The sequence below is a fragment of the Gracilinanus agilis genome, chromosome 1, assembly GCF_016433145.1.
Source record: "Gracilinanus agilis isolate LMUSP501 chromosome 1, AgileGrace, whole genome shotgun sequence".
Taxonomy (NCBI): domain Eukaryota; kingdom Metazoa; phylum Chordata; class Mammalia; order Didelphimorphia; family Didelphidae; genus Gracilinanus; species Gracilinanus agilis.
In genome coordinates this window covers 617,111,876-617,133,142 of record NC_058130.1, presented here as the reverse complement: position 1 = coordinate 617,133,142, position 21,267 = coordinate 617,111,876, and the positions used below count along the sequence as shown (strand labels likewise).

General features: G+C 37.4%; 1 protein-coding gene across 4 annotated transcripts in view; it reads left to right on the top strand.

The window, feature by feature from the left end:
• PRPF4B (pre-mRNA processing factor 4B) overlaps positions 1–21,267 on the top strand; it is a 66,583-nt gene continuing 45,316 nt past the window's right edge. For 3 of the 4 annotated variants that reach the window (XM_044668003.1, XM_044668012.1, XM_044668029.1), the window contains exons 1-2: positions 1–158; positions 9,327–10,529. In XM_044668003.1, coding sequence (XP_044523938.1) covers positions 34–158; positions 9,327–10,529 — 1,328 coding nt within the window. In that variant the 5' untranslated portion in view covers positions 1–33. Of the gene's footprint in view, positions 159–753; positions 797–9,326; positions 10,530–21,267 lie in introns of all 4 variants that reach the window. The other variant, XM_044668021.1, reaches the window with a different exon arrangement.

Sequence of the window (21,267 nt, the reverse complement as noted above, 5' to 3'; positions counted from 1 at the left end):
ATTCCTCCTTTCGTTCTTCTCTGAGCGGAGCGCATGCGCGACGATTCCCTTCTAACTACTACCTTCCCCTGTCCCGGCAGCCGCAGCCGCTGCCGCCAAGGAGTCGGGAAGTTCAAAATGGCCGCCGTCGAGTCTCAGCCGCCGCGGGAAGCGCCTGAGTAAGTGAATATTCTTGGTAGCATAACGGCGGGGAGACCAAGGCCCGGGATAGGAACCCGAGGGCTGATGTGGGTGAACTGCATAGGGGGAAGGGAAGTTGAGGCCTAAGAGCAAGAACCAAACTTTGCCTCTCCTTCTGTTATGGTGTGGGGAGTGAGGGGACGCAGTGGTAGTGGCAGTGGCAGGAGGACGGCGGTGAGTCGGAGGGCCGCTCGCGAGCCTCGTAGTGCGCCTCTGTTGCTCTGGCAGTGGCTGTTAGAGCCCGAGGTGGCTGGGGCCTGACGCGCGTCGTTGCCCCGGGAGGCGCAGGCGCGAGCGGCCTCTACAGGTCCGGTGCGCGTGGCCGGCGCCTGCGTCGCCCCTCCCAGTAGTCCCTCCGGAAGCCGGCTGGTGACCGAGCTGCTGGGGCCTCGCGCTGGGCTTTACCGGGAATGGGTTCCAGGAGCATACGTGTGGCTTTTTCCTTGTGTATGCTGCCTTGCTTTTATTAGCCTAACCCCGTGTAATGAGATTTAGGATCGGGAAGGGGAGGGCGACACAGGCACTTTTGGATCGCTCAGTTTAAAACTTAAATCACAGACTATTTTTTGGCAGATGGCGGCGGGGAGGAAGACCACCCAACTCCTTGTGCCACCAAGTACGTTTCCCTGCATTTATTGGCATTCTGATCACCGACGATTAAACTTAAGGTAGCAAGATAGTTGTATCCTACCGTTTCAAGGCCGTGAAGTTTGGCTACAGATTATACTTCTTGTAAGAATGGGAGGAGGAAGCAGTTAATCCAGTGAAAAATGAGGTTTATCTCCAAAAGTTAAAAAGATAATGCACTCAGGAGCTAAAGAGATACAAGAGAGAAATATAACAAAAATAATATTGCCCTACTGTGCAAAAAGGATTTTGGTTTTAGTCCATCGACTAAAAATAGTTCCCGGTTCCCACTCATCAAAAGCTGCAAATAAGAAATGTGTAAATTTACCTTAAAAAAAATTTTTGGTATTTTTAGCATTTGTAAATTGGAAACAAGTTTTTCCACCTGGAAGGACTAAAACTGAAGTGTGCTTCATTCAGTGTCCCAGATCTGAGACCCTAAAAGTAAGCTTTTGATTTTTGCCAACTATAAAATTAAAGTATTTTTATTGTTACATTCTTTTAAAACTGCCACTAATCTAACACAGAAATCAGTTTTCAAAATTGATGCCAAACCTATTAACTAGTGACAACTGAAATAAAAAGACTTTGGGGCTGGGGAAGTTTATTTTTCTTTTAATCAATCCAAAAGCTTGCAATCAAACTATTTAAGGAAATGGATACTCAAGTTTTGCAACTGCTGTGAGATCTTTAGATTATTTTTGAGTTGATTTCTGTTGAAAAAATTCAACAATTATTTGAATACCAATCAATCTACAAGCATTTATTAAATGCACCTCTGTGGGGTACAAAGAAAAACTGTCACAGTTCCTGCCCTCAAGGAACTATTATTCTAAAGCAAATGATGTATTTACAATGTGTAAGTCATTATGTGCATACATGTAATAATAGTTAGAAAGTAATCTTACTGGGAAGTTTAAAGATTTAGGGAGACCATTTGCATAAAGTGGATTTTGAGCACCCTCTTGAAGGAATCTAGGAAACCTAAGAGGCAGAAATAAAAAGGGAGAGTATTTCAGGGTTGGAACACATAGAGTGCAATGGTTTGAGGGTACTGTGGGAGGTGCTGTAGAGAATAATAGGGATTGTATAAAGATGGAATAAGTTTTGTTCCTGCCCTGTAAGACTTTAATGTAAAATAAAGATAGGAGGGCATCTAGGAGGTGGCTCATTGGATAGAAAACCAGGGCTGAAGGGAGGAGGTCCTGTGTTAAAATATGTCCTGAGGCATTTCCTATCTATATGATTCTGGGTAATTCACAATTGCTCCCATTTGCCTAGTTCTTATTTCTCTTTTGCCTTGGAACCAATACTTAGTATGATTCTAAGACAGAAGGTGTTAAAGGTTTAAAAAAAAAAATAAAAGTGGGACAAAAGCCTATGTCCTACTTTTTTAAAGCATTTTAGTGGGAAATTATTACCTAGTGAACCATCAAATATTGTAAGTATTTAATTTAGTAATAATAGTAAGTACTAGCATTATAGCATCTAATAAATTCTAAGGGTTGCACAAATGTCATCAGAACTTGAACTCAGGTCTTCCGACTAAGACAAAATTTCTCTCCACTTTATGGAGAATAACTCTCCTCAAAATTGTCCAAATGTAGGCTTAAAAGAGGAAGTTATTCTTAAAATTACAAGAAGCTATGGATAAATCAACAGTATTTAATACCACTTTTCCCACCCCCTACTTTGATGGTCTTCCTACAGTCTTTTTATATATTCTACTACTTGTTAGCATCTTGCTAATTTTACCACTGCCTAATTATTTTCTTCCATTTTCTTTTTTTTAACCCTTACCTTCTGTCTTGGAGCCAATACACAGCATTGGCTCCAAGGCAGAAGAGTGGTAAGGGCTAGGCAATGGGGGTTAAGTGACTTGCCCAGGGACTCATAGCTTGGAAATGTCTGAGGCCAGATTTGAACCTAGGACCTCCAGTCTCTAGGCCTGGCTCTCAATCCACTGAGCTACCCAGCTGCCCCCTATTTTCTTCCATTTTGAAAATAATGTTGTCCTAAGTATTCCTACATTTTAGTCATCCTTGGGTTTGGAAATAGTATTGTAGATTTTTGTTATTGAGTGGTTTGAAAACTTAACCCAACTACAGTTTTAAATTTCAACAAATAGCTTGTTTAATTTCAATAAACATTTATTAAACATTTGTATGCAAAGAATGCTGTGTTTTAATACATTTAAGGAATCGAGAGAGATAAAGGTCAAAGCCTCTGCCCTCTTGGAGCAACATATAATAGGTAATAGGACACCCCAAAATAAGTAGAATATTTAATTCATAAACAATCAAAATAATATTGCATAGGCCTAGAAGAGATGGGAGCAAAGGTCATATAAGAAGTCTGAATAGAAAAATAATCACTGATGGGGAAAGGAATTTGAGGAAGACCTCTTGAAGATAACATCTGAGTCAGGCTCTAAAGCAGGAGTCCTAATCCTAGGAATCCATTATCTTGTTTTTCTTTGAAAAATATTTTGATAATTGTATTTCAGCATAATTGATTTGCCTTAGCAATTCTATGTATTTTGTGCATTTAAAAACATTTTGAGAGGGGGGAAATGAAACAAAAATGATTAAGAAGCCCTGCTTAAATGGGTAGATAGAAATTCGGTTGGGGGGGGGAGGGAGGGCAGGGGAACAAAGGATATTCTAGGTGTAGGAAACACAGGAGGGGCATAGAGACCAGGAAATGTTGAGCATATAGGGGAATGAATGGTTAAGTAGTCCAGTTTATGTGAATCATAGATTATAAAGAGTTGAGTAATATGAGATAATCAAAAAGGTAGGTAGCACCAGATATGGTGATGAGGATATGTGTTGGATAAGCAAAGGAAGTTGAACTTAATAAGCAGGAGTCAAGGAAGGATTTGGGACAGTGAAGTTACATGACCATCTCTGCTTAATGTATGACAGCAGTATAAAAGTTTTGAGTTTTGGAGAGGTGAGAGTAGATACGGAAATAGCTGTTAAAGATGACTTTCATAGTCTAGATCAGTGATGGGCAAACTATTCCCCATGGGCCAGATCCAGGCTGTAGTTTGCCCATCAGTGCCTTAAGCAATTCCCTAATCACTACATCTGAATGTGGGGGCATAGTGATCCAGGCCCATGGAGAGTAGTTTGCCCATCACTGATCTGGATAGTTCACAGTGAGACCTTTTCCAACATAGTGTTGGAAATGTAGAAATAATGCCTCCCTTACCTGTCATATCCAAAGATAACACCAGGGTTTTAACTCTGGAAGGCATGAGTGAGTGTTTATACCTTTGATAGAAATTATGAGCTCATGAAGAGGAACTGGATTTGTGAAAAAAAAAAATAAAAGATGTTGTGATTTAGAATTAATATTGAGTCATACAAGTGGAGATATATAAAATTCTTAGTTGGAAGTGTATTTATAGTACTCAAGTCAGTTCAGGTGGAGAAAGAGTTTTGAAAATCATCTGCCTAAAAACAATAGTTGAAGCCCTGAGAATGAATAAAATTCTCAGAGGAATCCAAAATAACTTTTATCTGTAGGATCCAAGTGATTAATTATATGGAGAAAAGAAAGTGAAGAGCATACCCTGGAGGAATATTTAAAAGTTGTCTGGAAGAGAATAAGGAAATAGAAAGTGAAGGGTAGACCTAAGAATCTTTTTTAGAAACTAGAGAGCATTATCTTGTATGTTTTGTGAAAAGGGAATATGGTGTACAGTTTCAAATACTGGAGGGAGATCAAGGAAAATAAAGACTGAAAACCCATTGGGTTTGGTTATGAGGAATTATTCATAACCAAGGAGTTTGACTATGTAGGGTAAGTCTTCAGATTTAGGATACTTGAGCATATTTATAGACAGATGAGGAAGAATCAGTGAAGAGGTAGAGATTGAAGCTAGAAGAGAGCTAGCTACATCTTTATATCTGAGGTTTGCCTGTGTCTTTTCTGAGCACTATACCTATATAGATATATTTTACATTTTTATTGGTCCTTTGGTTTTTTACACACTGTTATTTGCTTGTATAATATAGCCTCCTTTCCTGGAATTGAGTACTACCCTGTAACAAAGGAGAAAAAAAGGAAAGCTTAGAAAAGCAACTGTTTAGAGCAACCACATCAGACAAACTTAGCAACATTCAGCCCTCCCAGATGTCTCCCTTGAACATCAGGCTTTAATCATTGACTTCTTGGTGGACATCTCCATTTGTATTCTATTTTCATCTCTAACTTGGCATATTCAAAATGAAACTCATCTCCTTTCCGAACTTCTCTAAAGTTTCATTAAAAAAATTTTTTCTTGTTGTGATTTAATTAATAATCACCCCAAAGGAACAAGAAACTTACATAAGAAACATTGGATTTTGGTCATGTGGTTTTTAAAGAAGTGTATATTACCTATCTGTAAATTTAGTCTATATTTCAATTTAACAGGGTAGTAATAATAAACCCACTCTACTTGTTTCATTCCTCCTGTAAGCTTTTTTTTGTGTGTGCTTTTAATAACATTTTATTAGATAATTTTGGGGAGGGGAGTCTACTTATTACTTCTTTCACTTTCAATACCCCCCTCCTCAATTATTATTTGTGGCATTTATAATCCAGCAGAAGAATCCAACATATTGTCTATGTACAAGAATGCATCTTTCATTCTGTGTCTTGAGTTAATTACCTATGTTTCTAGTTATCTAGAGATTATTATTACCAGAGACATTAAAGTCAACATGCAAAAAGAGCTTTTTAAAACCTTGCTCTTTTTGATAACTGGAAAATGTCCTTCAAATGTTGATGGGGGTTGTAATTAGTTTAAAATTAAATGTAGGTATATTTCTTTTTCTGAAGCAAGAAAGGAGAGAATGAATAATATTGCTTGCAACTTTTGAGTAGAAAGAGGGAGATTGAAGAAGCTTTCTTCCAAAGACCTCAGTCTTTCCAGTAATATAGGAAGCTAAATCATCTTACTAAAGCTGGCAGTTGGAAACATTGTAAGGTTTAAGAGAGAAGAATCCATAGGGAATTAAAATGTGTCCCTAATAAGATTTCTAAGCAGCATAGAGGGTAAAGGGAAAGTAAACCTTTAACTTTAGTAGCTGTTAAGTAAAATGACTTTACAGGAAAAAGGTTGCCTGATTGGATCTGAATGGTCTAGTAATGTTACTAGTTACTAATAAAGACTACTTTTAATACTATTTTCAAGGTTTTTCACATTTGCTCCTATTGCACAAGTGTCCATGAATTTAGGCTACCATGACTAAACGATCTTACAGTGTTTTTTGAGAGAGAAAATAAAATCTATGCATAATAAGATTTGGAATTTGATACAAAAGAACACAGATGGATTAATATGTTTATTTAAAAAGAAACCCTCCACTAAAGTTCTATTCTGCAGTATGATGATAACAAGGTAACACATTTCTTCAACCCCTACCCAACACACTGTTGAAGACCTGTTATTGCTAACAGCATGAGCTTTAGTGGGTCCTACTAAGCCTCAGATGTTTCAAGTATAGTTCCAACAAGTTGTCATCAAAGGAACTAGCTAGCCCCTGGTTGCTACCAGGTTCTGATTTTTCAGTTTATTTCTATAGATTTCTATAGAGTTGTTACCTTTTATTTATTTCAGTGGAGTTGTTATCCGTTGTTTCTATAGCTGAAGTGTTTGCATGGATAACAGATCATTTAAATATTGAAATAACTATAAAATTATTTGGAACAAACATTACTTGCTTAGAATGACTGTTTTGAATACATCAACTTTATACAATGTTAGCCTTGGAAGGGAATTTAAGAGGTCATCCAGCCCAGCCTCTCAGTGAGGAATTTTGATAACATTCCTAAAAAATGTTTGTCTAGCTTCTGCTTGAATACCTATCTCGATGACAGTTATTGTGGGATGTAGAATATTTACTTTTTTTTAAACAGTTAGTTAGAAAGTTGTTAAGCTAACTAGAAAGTTCTTTAGATTGAGATGAAATCTGCCTCATTTCTGCCTGTTTGTATTAGTTCTGCCGTCTTGATTAGTATAAAAGTTTGTTCTCTCTTCCACATGACAGCTCTTGAAATATTTTTATTAGTGTCCCTATTAAAATGGGGCATCTAGAACTGAACACAATACTTGTTTAACCAGTGCAGGATACAGTGGATTATTACATCCCTATATAGACACTGTGCTTCAGTTAATGTGACCTACATTTGCATTAAAATGCTTCTTTGGATCTTTTTTTTGGATGAGTTTTTTTTTTTTTTATCTCAAATATAGGGTTTTATAATCAGAAAAATATTTAACTCAGTAGGTAGTGCTGAAGTAAATAAAATAGTCCATGCCCTGATGGAACTTATGATATAAGAAAGAGCTCAGAGACATAACTATCCATGTCTTTACATGATATTGCATAATTATATGCCTTCCTATATGCTTTTCTCCCTATTAAATTTCATCTTGTTTGGTCTTAGAGTTACAGCACTATGAGATCTTCTTGAATCTTGATTTATTGGAACGGTTTAGCAGCTCCATCTAGTTCTTTGTTAATAGCAGATTTGAAAGTTATGTCTTCATTGACCAAGTGTTGAACCATATAGAGCCCTGTCATGACACTGGAGACATCCCTCTAGATCCATGTTGACAAACTTATGACATGCATACCAGAGGGGACTGCTGCTCCCTTCCCCTTCTCCACCATGCTTGAAGATATCACCTGCCCCTCTGCCCAGCAGCCCAATGGGAGCATTTCCTTCCCTGTCTGGGGAAAGGGGATGCCTCACATGTGACATGTGACCATTTTGGGCACTGGTTCTCTAAAAGGTTTGCCATAACTGCTCTAGATTGACCTCAGTCTATTGAGCTATAATATTCTCTGGTTACAGTTCTTTAGCCAGCTACTGATCTATTTAAATGTACTACAATCCAGTCCTTTATCTTCATTTTGCCTAAAAGAATATTTTCTGAATACCTTATTGAAATTGAACTATACATGTCTAGTAATCCTATCCAAAAAATTGTTTGTTTGCAATGCTATAGGATTAGTGAATTCATCCTCACCCTGGATTACTGTTCATGATTTAAATAAACTATTAAAAATTGACAGGCTTAGTGGTTTGTAGTTTGTTCATTTTGAAAATTGGAATAACGTTTGCTCATTTTTAGACTTTTGGCATTTCCTTTGCTAAGATTTTTCGTTTCCACCCCTTCCCCTGCCAGTTAAGAGTTTAGTTCAATAACAGCATAATGTTACCAGCTATGCACCTTATTTATCAGGGACTACAAATCTCTCTTCCCTGGAGCACTAAGACTTGCTCTAGGAGGAAAGCCTGTTCTGTCTAATGTGGCAAAACAGAAGGAGAGTAACAAGTGAAAAAAAAAAATAAGACTCTTCTCCTTTTCCCACTAAGAGCTGATAGTACCACAGACATACATGAGGTTGAAGAGAGACTTGCTTAAGTAGCATTAGAAAAGGCAATAACTAGGAATATTTTCACTTGTGGAAAAAAAAGTCAATATGACAAAGACTGTAGAGCAGGGATTTTAATTAATCTTATGAATCCAATCAGTTTCTTAATACTACATTGCCTAATACCTTACTCTGGTGCATTTTAATTTTCCTTCTGATCCTAGAGTCCTCCAGCTTCAATGATTCCCCTTCTACCTCCCCAGTGTTTGGATTCTTGCTAGAAAGGAAACATTTGGGAGCTACAATTCCCTTCCCATCAGACCTATACCATCTGAATAAATTGTTATTATAGCTGAGAGTAGTATAATGGTGGCAAGATGCCAGTTTGTTTTTCTAGGCATCTTTTCTGGCAAACAAGTTTTAAGAACTCACATTATCCAGGTTACAGAGGCAAGCACATATCAGTCTTTGCTGTGAGCCAGCCATGTGGAAATCTTGATATGATACCACTACCCTTCAAAAAGTTCACTCTCAGATTTCTAATCTCCAAACTATGTTTGGTGAAGGGGGGATAGAAGCAAAGGCACCTCCTAAGTTGATATGGTTAAGTCCATCTGTCTCAGCTACAATAAGGTAGCTTTGGAACATGGGGGAAACATGTTTTCCCTCCACATAAGCACATCTGCTTCACCCTCTCCAGAAAGGTAGAATGGGACAGATGATATGCTCATCATGATTTCTTAAAGAAGTTGATTTGTGATCACATTTGCAAATATAATTCATTTGTGCCCAGAACGTTGTGGCAGCGAGGAATCGGGAAGTTAAAATTTTGCCTTACATACTTCTAGCTATGTGACTTCTGGGAAAGTTATTTAACCTCTTTCTGTGTTAGTTTCTTCAACTATAAAATGGGGATAATAAAAGCATCTACTTCCCAGGTTTGTTGTGAGGATCAAATGAGGTAATTTTTAAAGAACTTAGCATATTTTAAAGTACTATGTAAGTGCTAGCTATTATAATGTGCTTAAAAGAATGTACTAGGTATCTTATGTGTGTTATATGTAGAAATTATTTTAAAATGAATCATTTTGCATAGTTACTTGATGTGATTTTTAAGCATTTTATTTTATATATTTATAGAATGGAAGATGCAGATAATTCTGAAAAGAGCATAAATGAAGAAAACGGAGAAGTATCAGAGGAGGATCAATCTCAAAACAAGCACAGTCGACACAAAAAAAAGAAGCACAAACATAGAAACAAACACAAGAAACATAAACATTCTTCAGAAGATGACAAGGACAAAAAACATAAGCATAAACATAAACATAAGAAACATAAACGAAAAGAGGTTATTGATGCCTCTGACAAAGAAGGGGCATCTCCAGCAAAAAGAACTAAAATTGATGACTTAGCTTTGCTGGAAGATTTGGAGAAACAGAGAGCTTTGATTAAAGCTGAACTTGATAATGAGTTGATGGAAGGAAAAGTCCAATCTGGAATGGGGCTAATATTGCAGGGTTATGAGTCAGGCTCCGAAGAAGAGGGAGAAATACATGAGAAGGCGAGAAACGGGAATAGATCAACTGCTAGGTCATCAAACACTAAGGGAAAACTTGAACTCGTAGACAATAAAAATAGTTCAAAGAAACGAAGCAAAAGCAGATCAAAAGAACGGACTAGACATAGATCTGACAAAAAGAAAAGCAAGGGTAGCATTGAAGGAGTTAAAGAAAAAACAACCAGAAGTAAATCTAAGGAAAGAAAAAAGTCCAAGAGTCCATCTAAAAGAAGCAAATCTCAAGATCAAGCAAGAAAATCAAAATCCCCAGCACTTAAAAGGCGATCTCAGGAGAAAATTGGAAAGGCCAAATCCCCTACTGAGGATAAGATTAAATTAGAAGATAAAAGTAAATCAAAAGATAGAAAGAAATCTCCAATTATAAATGAAAGCAAAAGTCGTGATCGTGGGAAAAAATCCAAATCTCCAATAGAACTAAGAAGCAAATCCAAAGACAGAAGGTCAAGATCCAAAGATAGGAAATCCAAAAGATCTGAGATTGACAAAGAAAAGAAACCGATTAAATCTCCCTCTAAAGATGCTTCCTCTGGGAAAGAAAATAGGTCTCCAAGTAGAAGACCAGGTCGTAGTCCTAAAGGAAAAAGTTTATCTCCAAAACAGCGTGATAAATCAAGGAGGAGTAGGTCCCCTCTACTTAATGATCGGAGATCCAAGCAAAGTAAATCACCATCTCGGACTCTGTCTCCTGGTAGAAGAGCTAAGAGTCGATCAGTGGAAAGAAAACGAAGAGAACCAGAAAGGAGAAGACTTTCTTCTCCAAGGTAACTTATTTAAAATTTTGATGCTCTCCTTTTAATAAATTTTCCAATATAGGTATTTAAATTTTGTGCTGTCCTTTAAAACAGGGGTCGGCAACATATGGCTCTTTTGAGGGCCAGATATGGCTCTTTCTGCAGGCGCCATAAAGTCAATTTTTTTTCAGGTGCTGTTACAGGAGCGCACTGTGAGCACTGTACGGCTTTCACGAAATTACATTTTAAAAAATGTGGTATTTATGGCTCTCACGGCCAAAAAGGTTGCCGACCTCTGCTTTAAAAAATTAGTAAGTAATTTTAGTTAATATTTTGAACTATGTTTTAAAGGGTTATGGGCAAACTATCCAATTCATATAATAAATGAATATTAATTTTTTAAATAGGAATGGGAAATAGACTAGGTAATGAAACTGTTTACTATGAGAATACTGTTGGCTATAGCTTTAGAATTTGAAGTGTTCTTGATTCAGATATATGTCCAATTTAGTAACTTTGTTTATAAGAAATAATTTGGTTGAGGAAGCTAGCATAAGCCCAGTTATAACAAAAGAGTAATGAATTATGGGGGAAAGTTTCACAGTCTGGAGAAACATCTTCATTCTGCCTTGTATAAAGATATTTAAGATATATTCTAACTTGAAAATACGCCTTCCTATTTGCAGTGTGGGAAAGTTTAAATTATTGGTTAGCCTTAGATCATTAGCTCATAAAATCAAGAATTTGTAGCTGGAAAGGACCTCTGAGGTCATCTGGTTCTACCTTCTTGTTTTATAGATAAGGAAGCTAAGGTTGAGAGAGATTGTGAATTGCCCAAGGTAACACAGGTGGTAAAAGGCAGTGTCAGAATTTCAGCATAAATTCTTTCAGCTAGCTTTTCATTGTGGTACTCTACTTCCAGAAATCTAAAGGGTACTACATTTGCACCCAACTCTTAGTTTCCACAATTGTAAAAAGAGGGGGTTGGTTTAGCTGGCATCCAGAGAGTCCCTTCTAGGTTTTAATTAATGATCCTATGACACTAAGCTTGATCTTACTACATTATTTTTAGAGTAATTGCGATCTTTTTGCTGTAACTTTTAATATTTATAGCCCCAATCCTATACTTGAAGTACTTCTAGTTGTAACCTCTTTGACATAATAATGTTGTGTCATTTAGGACTTTAGTAGAAAAATACATTTACAATATAGCTAAAAAATAAGGTAATTAGAATAGGACTTGAATGGAAGAATATTTTAAATTATTTCTAAAAAGTGTTTTATTTGGAACCTTTTAAAAGATTTTTAGGAGGTCAATGCATCAAGGATCTGTCAGTGCAGTCTACCTATAATTTAGTAAAATTGTTTTGGAAATTAATATAGAGATAGCATGGTTTAGAGCAGTGATGGGCAAACTACGGCCCACGGGCCAGATTTGGTCCCTTGAAATGTTCTATCTGGCTGCCGACATTATTCCTAATCTGAATACAATAAGTATACAATGAAACTTCGAAAGAGATGCCTTAGAAACACTGACAGATGAGCATTTCCTTTCCTTTGGCTCCCTCTTTAAAAAGTTTGCCCATCACTGGTCTAGAGGATAGAATATTGAAATTAGGAAAATCATTTAACTTCTTTTGACTTTAGTTCCTCGTCTGTCAAATGAGAGTTTTGGAGCAGATGGCTTCCAAAGTTCCTTTTCAGTTTTAAATACATGATTTTATGACTGAGACTCAGAGAGGTTGTGATTGGCCATGCTGAGACAATAAATGTCAGAACCAAATTCTAAACCCAAGTCTTCCAGTTCAGTATTCTATCATGCTATGTTGTTTCTTGAGGAAAGCTGGTGGTACAGTTGAAAGAACTCAATCTAGAAAGGACCTGTGTTCCCCCTGTTGGTTCCTAAGTGACCTTGGAGAAATATTTTATTTCTTTAGAGTTTTTAAGAACCAAATCTATGATTGTAATCTATATGTGAGAGGTGATAAATTAGGAATATTCAGTCTACATTTTCAGTGATGTATTTGATTTTTCTATGATGTTAGAAAATACAATTATTTATTCATTCTAACTAAAAGTAGACACTTGGTCATTTCTATGTGAAGATAATTAGATATTTAGGATATTACTAATTGAACATTTACTTTGGCATTAGGATTAGGGTGGTCTTAGATTTCTGTATTTATTATTCTTCCTAAATCTCCCTAAAAGTATAGAATAGTATAGAATTTTAGCTTTAGAAAATGTATTAGAGGTTATTTAGTATAAATTTTAATACCTTACACATAAAAATTAAACTTTTGTAGACATCAGACTATTAGTGTAATTTAAATTTAAACTGCATAGACCTTTGAAAAGCTACATAAACTTTTCTTTATTTTCTAATGTTTCCGTTTTTAAAAACTGCTCACCTCTGACAGGTGGGCAGCTATGTGGCTTAATAGATTGAGCGCCAGGCCTTGAGATGAGAGATCCTGGGTACAAATTTGGCCTCAGTCATTATCTAGCTGTGTGACTCTGGGCAAGTCACTTAACCCTAAACTACCTAGCCTTTACCACTCTTCTTCCTTGGAACTCAATATACAATATTATTCTAAGACAGAAGGTAAATATTTAAAAAAAAAAAAAAAAGGAAAATTCTCTGACATGTATTGCTTTCTTGTGCAAAAAGCTATTTTGTGTAGACAGCTTTTCTTACTCTAACTTACTAGGTATACAGAGCAAAGCTCTAGGCCTTGACTTAATTATCAGGGTCATGAAATAGATTTTTTTAAACTATTTGCATTTTGAGCTGTAAAAATTCAAGGCTTTTAAGTGTCTTTAAAAGTACATTTCTAGATAGGTTGCAGAACTGGAATTTTATTTTACAAGAATATCTTCTCTTTTTTGTGTCTCCTGATTCTTTCTTTTGATAATATGAGATAGAGAAGAGGATTTATTTTTTATTGTGTCTAGTATTTATTAAATGATTTTATGTGTCTTGTTATTTATTAATTTTAAAAGCAGAAGACTAGAAAGGGTTTTTTTTCTATTCTTTTAAAAAGTTAAATTGAATTTTCTCACATATAGTTCCCCCTCTTTTTTTTTTTTTAAGGAATCTGAGAGTTTTCTTTCTTTCTTTTTAAATTTATTGAGACTCTTTCCATGGTTACATGATTCATGATTTTTCCCACCCGTCTTCCCTGCCCCCTCCTGGAGCTGACAAGCTATTCCACTGGGTTATACATGTATCATTATTCAAAACCTATTTCCATGTTATTCATACTTGCAATAGAGTATGTAGTTCCTTTACTTTCAACTACATAACAATATAGAGAATTTTATGTGCCTTATCATCCCTATTGTCCTCATCAAGAAGAATTTTAGAAGGGACTATTTCCATAGTGCAGAAAATGAAGAACTGGTTTGAGAACTCTACCTTCTCTCAAGGGAATGGAAATACCCAGAAGCTTTAGAAGAGCTAAGGAGATAGACTCATTTTGCCTCACCTCTAGAGGGGTCTGGATGTCTTCCTCTTTGTAATAACAACAAATAACTTGCTCTCAGGAGAATAAGTTTGCCCCTCCCAACACTTTTGTGAACTAGAGTGACAGTCTCCACTCTTCGCTTTTGGGGAGAATAATATTTACTTTTAAAAATTAAAAGTAACATTTGAAGGTTTTAGATAAGTAATATGAGAAGTGTTTTTCTTGGAAGCTAATCTTTTCCTGCTAGAGTTTTGGCCAACCTACTAATTAGAAATAGAAACTGTCTTTGATTTCTGTTTTGTTTGCATGTCTAATTATCCTGGCAGGTAGGCAGGGCTGCATAGGTAAACTTCCACCATTGAAAGGATAATAGATTTAGAGCAGTGGTTCCCAAACTTTTTTGGCCTACTGCCCCCTTTCCAGAAAAGATATTACTTAGTGCCCCCTGGAAATTATGAAACTATTTATTGAACTCAGAATAGAATGTAATAGAAAAAAAAGTGTGGCCATCACTGCTCCTCTGGATCTCCCTGCAGCACCCACCAGGGGGCGGTAGTGCCCACTTTGGGAATCACTGATTTAGAGCTATAGAGATCTTAGAGGCCATTAGACCCAGCTCCATAATTTTGTATATGAGAAAACTGAGTCACCACAAAAGTAAGTGACTTGCCCAGGGTCACACTGAATGTCAGAGGTAAGGTTTGAATACAGGTCTTCCTGGTTCCCAAGTCCAACACCCAATGGATTTGTAACATTTTATAGTGATTTCATCCAGGCCATTGGAACTCTTGAGAAACTTCTATCAATGCAGAGTAGTACTCTTTCTCCTGCTTAAAAACCTTAGGGAGTTGCCTGGGAGTACCGAGAGGTTAAGTGACTTGTCCAAGTCTTCTATCCAGTAAGTGTCAAGAAGCTGAACCCAAACCCAGATCTTCCTGACAGCGGCCACTTATATATATATATACTGTGTAGTGGCTCCAAGGCAGAAGAGTGGTAAGGGTAGGCAATGGGGGTCAAGTGACTTGCCCAGGGTCACACAGCTGGGAAGTGTCTGAGACCAGATTTGAACCTAGGACCTCCCATCTCTAGGCATGACTCTTAATCCACTGAGCTACCCAGATGCCCCCCCTTTTTTTTACTTTTAATTATTCACATTAATTGAACTGCTAATTGAACATTGTGGGAAATATTCTACTTCAGTGAATGAACAATGGTTTATAATTATCAGAGCAGTGCCATAAATACTCCTGGCCTTTATATTGTAATTAGATTGTATGCATTAATGTGCTTCTAAAGTATTTGTTAATAGCCTGTTCTTTTCACTTTATTATTATTCAGGACTCTTTCCTTTCATTCATACCTTTCTCCCCTATCTAGTCTCCACAGCCATTACTTAGATCAGACTCTCATCTCTTACCTAGGCTTTTTGAAGTGGTCTTCCTGCCTCTGTCCTCTATTTTACTACCAAATATTTTTAAAGGATAAATCTAACTCTGTCATTCCACCAATTAGAAACTTTATGTTGCTTTTAGGGCAAAACCCTAATCTCACAGTTGACCATTTAAAGAAGTCCTTTTCATTCTAGCTATTTTTTTTTTAAACCCTTACCTTCTGACTTGGAGTCAATACTGTGTATTGGCTCCAAGGCAGAAGAGTGGTAAGGGTAGGCAGTGGGGGTCAAGTGACTTGCCCAGGGTCACACAGCTGGGAAGTGTCTGAGACCAGATTTGAACCCAGGACCTCCCATCTCTAGCCCTGGTTCTCAATCCACTGAGCCACCTAGCTGTCCCCATTCTAGCTTTTTTAACATTCCTCTCCAGGCTTCTTTCTTATACATGCTATCTTCCAGTTAAACTAGCTTACTTTTTGGTTACAGAATTAAACATTCTCTCTTCCTCTTACACTGGCATTTAAACAGACTGGCACACATAGCTGAAGTGCACTTCATTCTCACCTCCACCTCTTAGAATACCTAGAGTCTCACACATACACTCACATTCCATGGCCTGCTCCAATCCAGCAAGCCAGGCTTCTTACTTGGGCTTCTTAAAGTTTGAGAATAGATTGAGATTGTTTCAGTCCCAACACCTCTAATCATGCTCTTGACTGGATAAAACTGTGGCAGCAGGCACCAGGGTCCCTCTCCTAATGCATTCCTGAGAAGGGACCCCTGCCTGACCAGATGACCACTTTGAGAGCACCTCTTGTCCTGAGGGAAACTGCAAAAGGAACCAGTTACTAGATGGTTTGATTAGGCTTTTGCACCCAGGTCAGATTATTACTTTGGTCCTCCACCAGAGTTCCCTCTAGTTTTGTTCTACCCAGGTATAGTTCACCATTTTTTGGGTCCCAACATGCACACTCATCTTCTACCTCCCTTGGGGCTGGGCAGGTGAGTGGTACACCCTTGACCGAGACCTCTGCTTCCCACCTCAGCAAGTGGGTACTGGCCTTCACCTTCATTGTGCCACAGATGGCTTTCATGCAAGTCCCAACTGTCTTGAGTGTATTAGTTAAGATTTTTTGGCTGGTGTTCCTTCAGATTCATTTGTTATCTTCTATGGGAAGTGTTTCTTGATTCCCCTAGTTCAGTGATGGTGAACCTTTTGGGGACCCTGTGGTAGCTCCACCCATCCCCAGTCTTCATACCCCAACCCCTGACTGCATGTAGTGCCCCACCCACCCCTGCATTCTGGATGGGCTGGGGAGGGGGGCAGTCTGTAGACTAGGGGAGTGGCCTGCTCCAACTGGCTCAGGCCAGTGGAGGCGGGGCTGCACAGCCAAATGTGCTCAGCCCCTGAGACAGTGAGGCTAGAATGCCCTACCCCTGCATTTGGGGGAAGGACCAGGCTCTGAGTAGGCTAAGCCAGGAGGAGCCTGCGGGTACCCACAGAGAGGTTTTTGCATGCCATCTTTGGCATGTGTGCCATAAGTTTACCATCACGGCCCTAGTTGATAGTGTGCTCCTGTACTCTCATTAAATGATCATGTATATACTTAGTTTTTTGCATTTTCCATGTTTCCAGGAGAGTAAAATTAAACTTTTTGGATTTAGTGGGTGCTTAGTAAAATGCTTTTGGGGTTGTGAAGCATTTTCCTTGACATATTATATCAGATTGTGTAATTTCTTTTTTAAATAATACTGTGTATTGGCTCCAAGGCAGAAGATCAGTAAGGGCTAGGCAGATGGTGTTAATTTATCCAGAGTCACACAACTTGGAAGTGTCTGAACTGAAATTTGAGCCCAGGACTTCCCTGTCTCTGGGCCTGGCTCTCATATCACTGAGCCACCGCTCCCCCTGCATATAATCTTTTTATGAAATTGTCCGTTTATTTTGGTATATAATCCTAAATTGAAAGTATTACATAAATTTTCCAGTGTGTGTATATATACATATATTATTCATTTTATTAAGCATCTACTATGAGCAGAAGATTCAAAGAAAGAATTTTCCTTCAAGGTGGATACTTGTTACAGGGGAATTATAACATGTTCAAAAGTAAGTAATACAAACTATGTACAAAGTAAATTAGCCGTGGAAAAGACCCGGCCCTTAGAGACTAGCAAAGCAGTAAGGAATGGAAGGGAATGACAAGTTTTGAAATATGGAATGGGAAAAGAGAGAATGACCTCCTCTCCCTAAAGTAAGAGATGAGGGCCTCTGCTGAAGAAGAAGGGATATAGAATGTATAGAGAGTCTGCTTGAAATGGCCATTATGGAAGAGGATGATAAAGTGCTTGTTGTTCAGTTATCTCCATTCTGCCTAATTCCATTTGGGATTTTCTTGGTAAAGATAACTCATGTGATTTCCCATTTCCTTCTCCAGCTCAGTTTATTTTATAGATGAGGAAACTGAGGGAAACATGGTTAAGTGATCTGCCGAGGTTCACACAACTAGGAAGTATCCATGACCAGATTTGAACCTGGGTCCTCCAGTCTCCAGACCTGACTATCTACTGTGTCATATAATAAGGTTCAGGAAAAACTAAAAGGATTTCTATGCAGCATGTAGGAACCAGTTGAAATTAATAGCATAAATTTTCAGTGAGTATATTAAGCATAGTTGTATTACTTTTTTTCAGTAGTGTTCAGGAGCTCATGAATGGGATCAAAGAAGTTAGTTGGCGGAAGTTATTTGGGAATGGAATTTGAAAAGCTGTGGCTGGCAGTATAGAAAAGGAACTAGGCATTCAGAGTAAATTGGTAGTGTGCTGTTGATCTGGCCTACAATAGGGTCAAGACTGTTAAGTCAGGATAGGGAGACCAGAGCAGGAGTGATGTACTGGGAAATACAGAGAATCTTGGAGACAGTCTGACTTCAAAACAACTCTCATTAAAGGTAGGTTTTTACAATTGTAAAAGTGTGTATAATCATGTGGAATATTTTTCCTTTCTCAATGAAATTATGAATCATTACTCTTTTACAAATTTTTCTTCTGAAGCCTAACTTTGTAGTTTTAAATAAATTATGTTTTAGCTTTTTTGCTGTCATTTACAACTTTAAATTAGCTCACCAAAACTTGATTTGTAAAATGCAAGAACAAACATTTATAATCCATACTCAACAGTTTTCAGTCATTGGTTTCATTTCTATTGTTCCAGTCCTTCTAAGACCCTTACTCAACAAATTCTTTTGAATTGTCACTCTCACCTCTGAGATAAAAAAATAAAATCCTTTTTGACACTCAGAGCACTTCAGCCTGGAATCCTCCTACCTTCTTCCAGTCTTAAATCTAAACCCTTCTCCCTTTCAGGTACTCCAAAGTGGTGAAACTAACCTCCTTGCTGTTGTTCCTAACACAAGATAATCCCATTTCCATACTCTGGTGATTTCACTGTCTACTTTCCATGCTTAGGATATTATCCCATCTCACTTCTGCCAGCTTCCCTGGCTTCCTTCAAGTATTAACTAAAATTCCTTTTTCTATGGGAAGCCATCCTTGGTTCCCATTAAAATTAGTGTCTTCCCTCTATTATGTCCAATTTATCTCATATATATCTTGTTTTACAGTTTATGTTGTCTCTCCCATTAGACTCTGAGCTCCTTGACAGGAACTGTCTTTTGCTTTTTTATATATCTCTAGCTGTTAGTACAGTGCCTGATACATAGTAGGCACTTAACAAACTATCGATTGACTTTTTTTTTTTTTTTTAAACCCTTGTACTTCGGTGTATTGTCTCATAAATGGAAGAGTGGTAAGGGTAGGCAATGGGGGTCAAGTGTCTTGCCCAGGGTCACATAGCTGGGAAGTGGCTGAGGCCGGATTTGAACCTAGGACCTCCTGTCTCTAGGCCTGACTCTCACTCCACTGAACCCAGCTGCCCTATCCATTGACTTTTTAGCAATGTCTTCCTGTTTCCTGAAGGCCCAGGTTTTTTTAAATACGCTAGGGTGGTCAGCACAGTAATGAAATTAGCTAGCACCTTTCTGCCTAAGCTTTGAGCTTAGATAGGAACTGCTGTCAAAGTAAGGTTAAACTCTACTCATAGGACTCTAAGGCAGGTTGTATTCTAAATCTCCTCTTTGTTATTAAAAACAATTTTATATTGGAATGCTGGTAGTCAGCACATTGTGGAAGCAGACTCATTTGTGGAAATGACTAGAATGTTTTTGGAACTTCCCTCCTTATTGCCCCATTTTAGAAAAATATATATAAATTATGCCATTTGTCTTTTATTACAGTCATTTCCATTCCTGTTCTACCAGACTGAACATTCCTTTTGTGTCAAAGGAAGAGTTAAAACAAAAACCTCTTAAACAGTTACCACATCTGACAACATAGCTAATATTTGCCCTAGTATTCTCCAGCTACTACCACAAGAGTGAAGATGTATCATTACATGTTCTGTGGGAGTTTGGCTTTTTGTGAACTTTTCATTTATTAGTAGTTATGTATATGTTCTTTTTTTTTCTGTTTATTTAATTCTGCATCCTTATACAAACATTTCTCTGTATTTTTCATAGCATTTCTTATGGAGGAAATAAGAGAAAAGACAACTATGTAACATTCTAAAAACTTTTGCACAAATAAGTTGAAGGAAGATAAAATTAGAAAAGAAACTAGAATTAAAAATTCTTTGCATTATATCAGCATTCAAATCCTCTGAGCAAAGCACCAAAAATCATTCCCCAATAGATTAATTGGCCAAAGGGTGTGAATGGTTTTGAAAAAGAGAATTGTAAAATGTAACCCAAATTAGAGATCAAAGATAGAAAGGTCCCACATACACCAACAGTCACAATAGTACTTTTTTTTTAGTAGTAAAGACATGTAAATAAAGCAAATGCTTATTGACTGGGAAGAATGGCTAAACAATAATAATTCCATTTCATTTATATACTTTAATTTTTTTAGCCATTGCTTAATCAGTGAACATCCACTTTGTTTTATGATTATTTTGCTGTTTATAGACCTTTTTTTAAAAAAAAAAAAAAACTTCATTTATATTGTTGTAGTCACTGTATAATTATTCTCTTGGTTCTTCTTCTTTTGCTCTGTATTAGTCCATACCAGTTTTCTCATGCTTCCCTGAATTCTTAATATTTGTTTCTTATATCATAATACTTTATTCTACATGTCTACCATATTTTGTTTAGCCATTCTTCCCAGTCAATAGATATTTACTTTGTTTACATTTCTTTGCTACCAAAAAAAGTGCTACTGTGAATATGTTCATATATATGTAACCTTTCTTTCTGTCTTTGACCTTTGTGGTTTGGGCTACAGTTTACAATTCCCCTTTTGAAAACCATTCATATCCCTTGACTAATTACATTTTGGGGATTGATTTTTTTTAACATTTATTAATATTCATTTTTAACATGGTTACATGATTCATGCTCCATCTTTCCCCTTCAACCCCCCCTCCAGAACTCCCCCCACCCATAGCCGATGCGCATTTCCACTAGTTTTTGTCATGTGTCCTTGATCAAGACCAATTTCCAAATTGTTGGTAGTTGCATTGGTGTGGTAGTTTCGAGTCCACACCCTCAATCATGTCCACCCCGACCCATGCGTTGAAGCAGTTGTTTTTCTTATGTTTCCTCTCTTGCAGTCCTTCCTCTGAATGTGGGTAGCATCTTTACCATAAATCCCTCAGAATTGTCCTGGGTCATTGTATTGCTGCTGGTACAGAGGTCCATTACATTCAATTTTACCACAGTATATCAGTCTCTGTGTATACAGTTCTTCTGGCTCTGCTCCTTTCGCTCTGCATCAGTTCCCGGAGGTCTCTCCAGTTCGCCTGGAACTTCTCCAGTTTATTATTCCTTTTAGCACAATAGTATTCCATCACCCG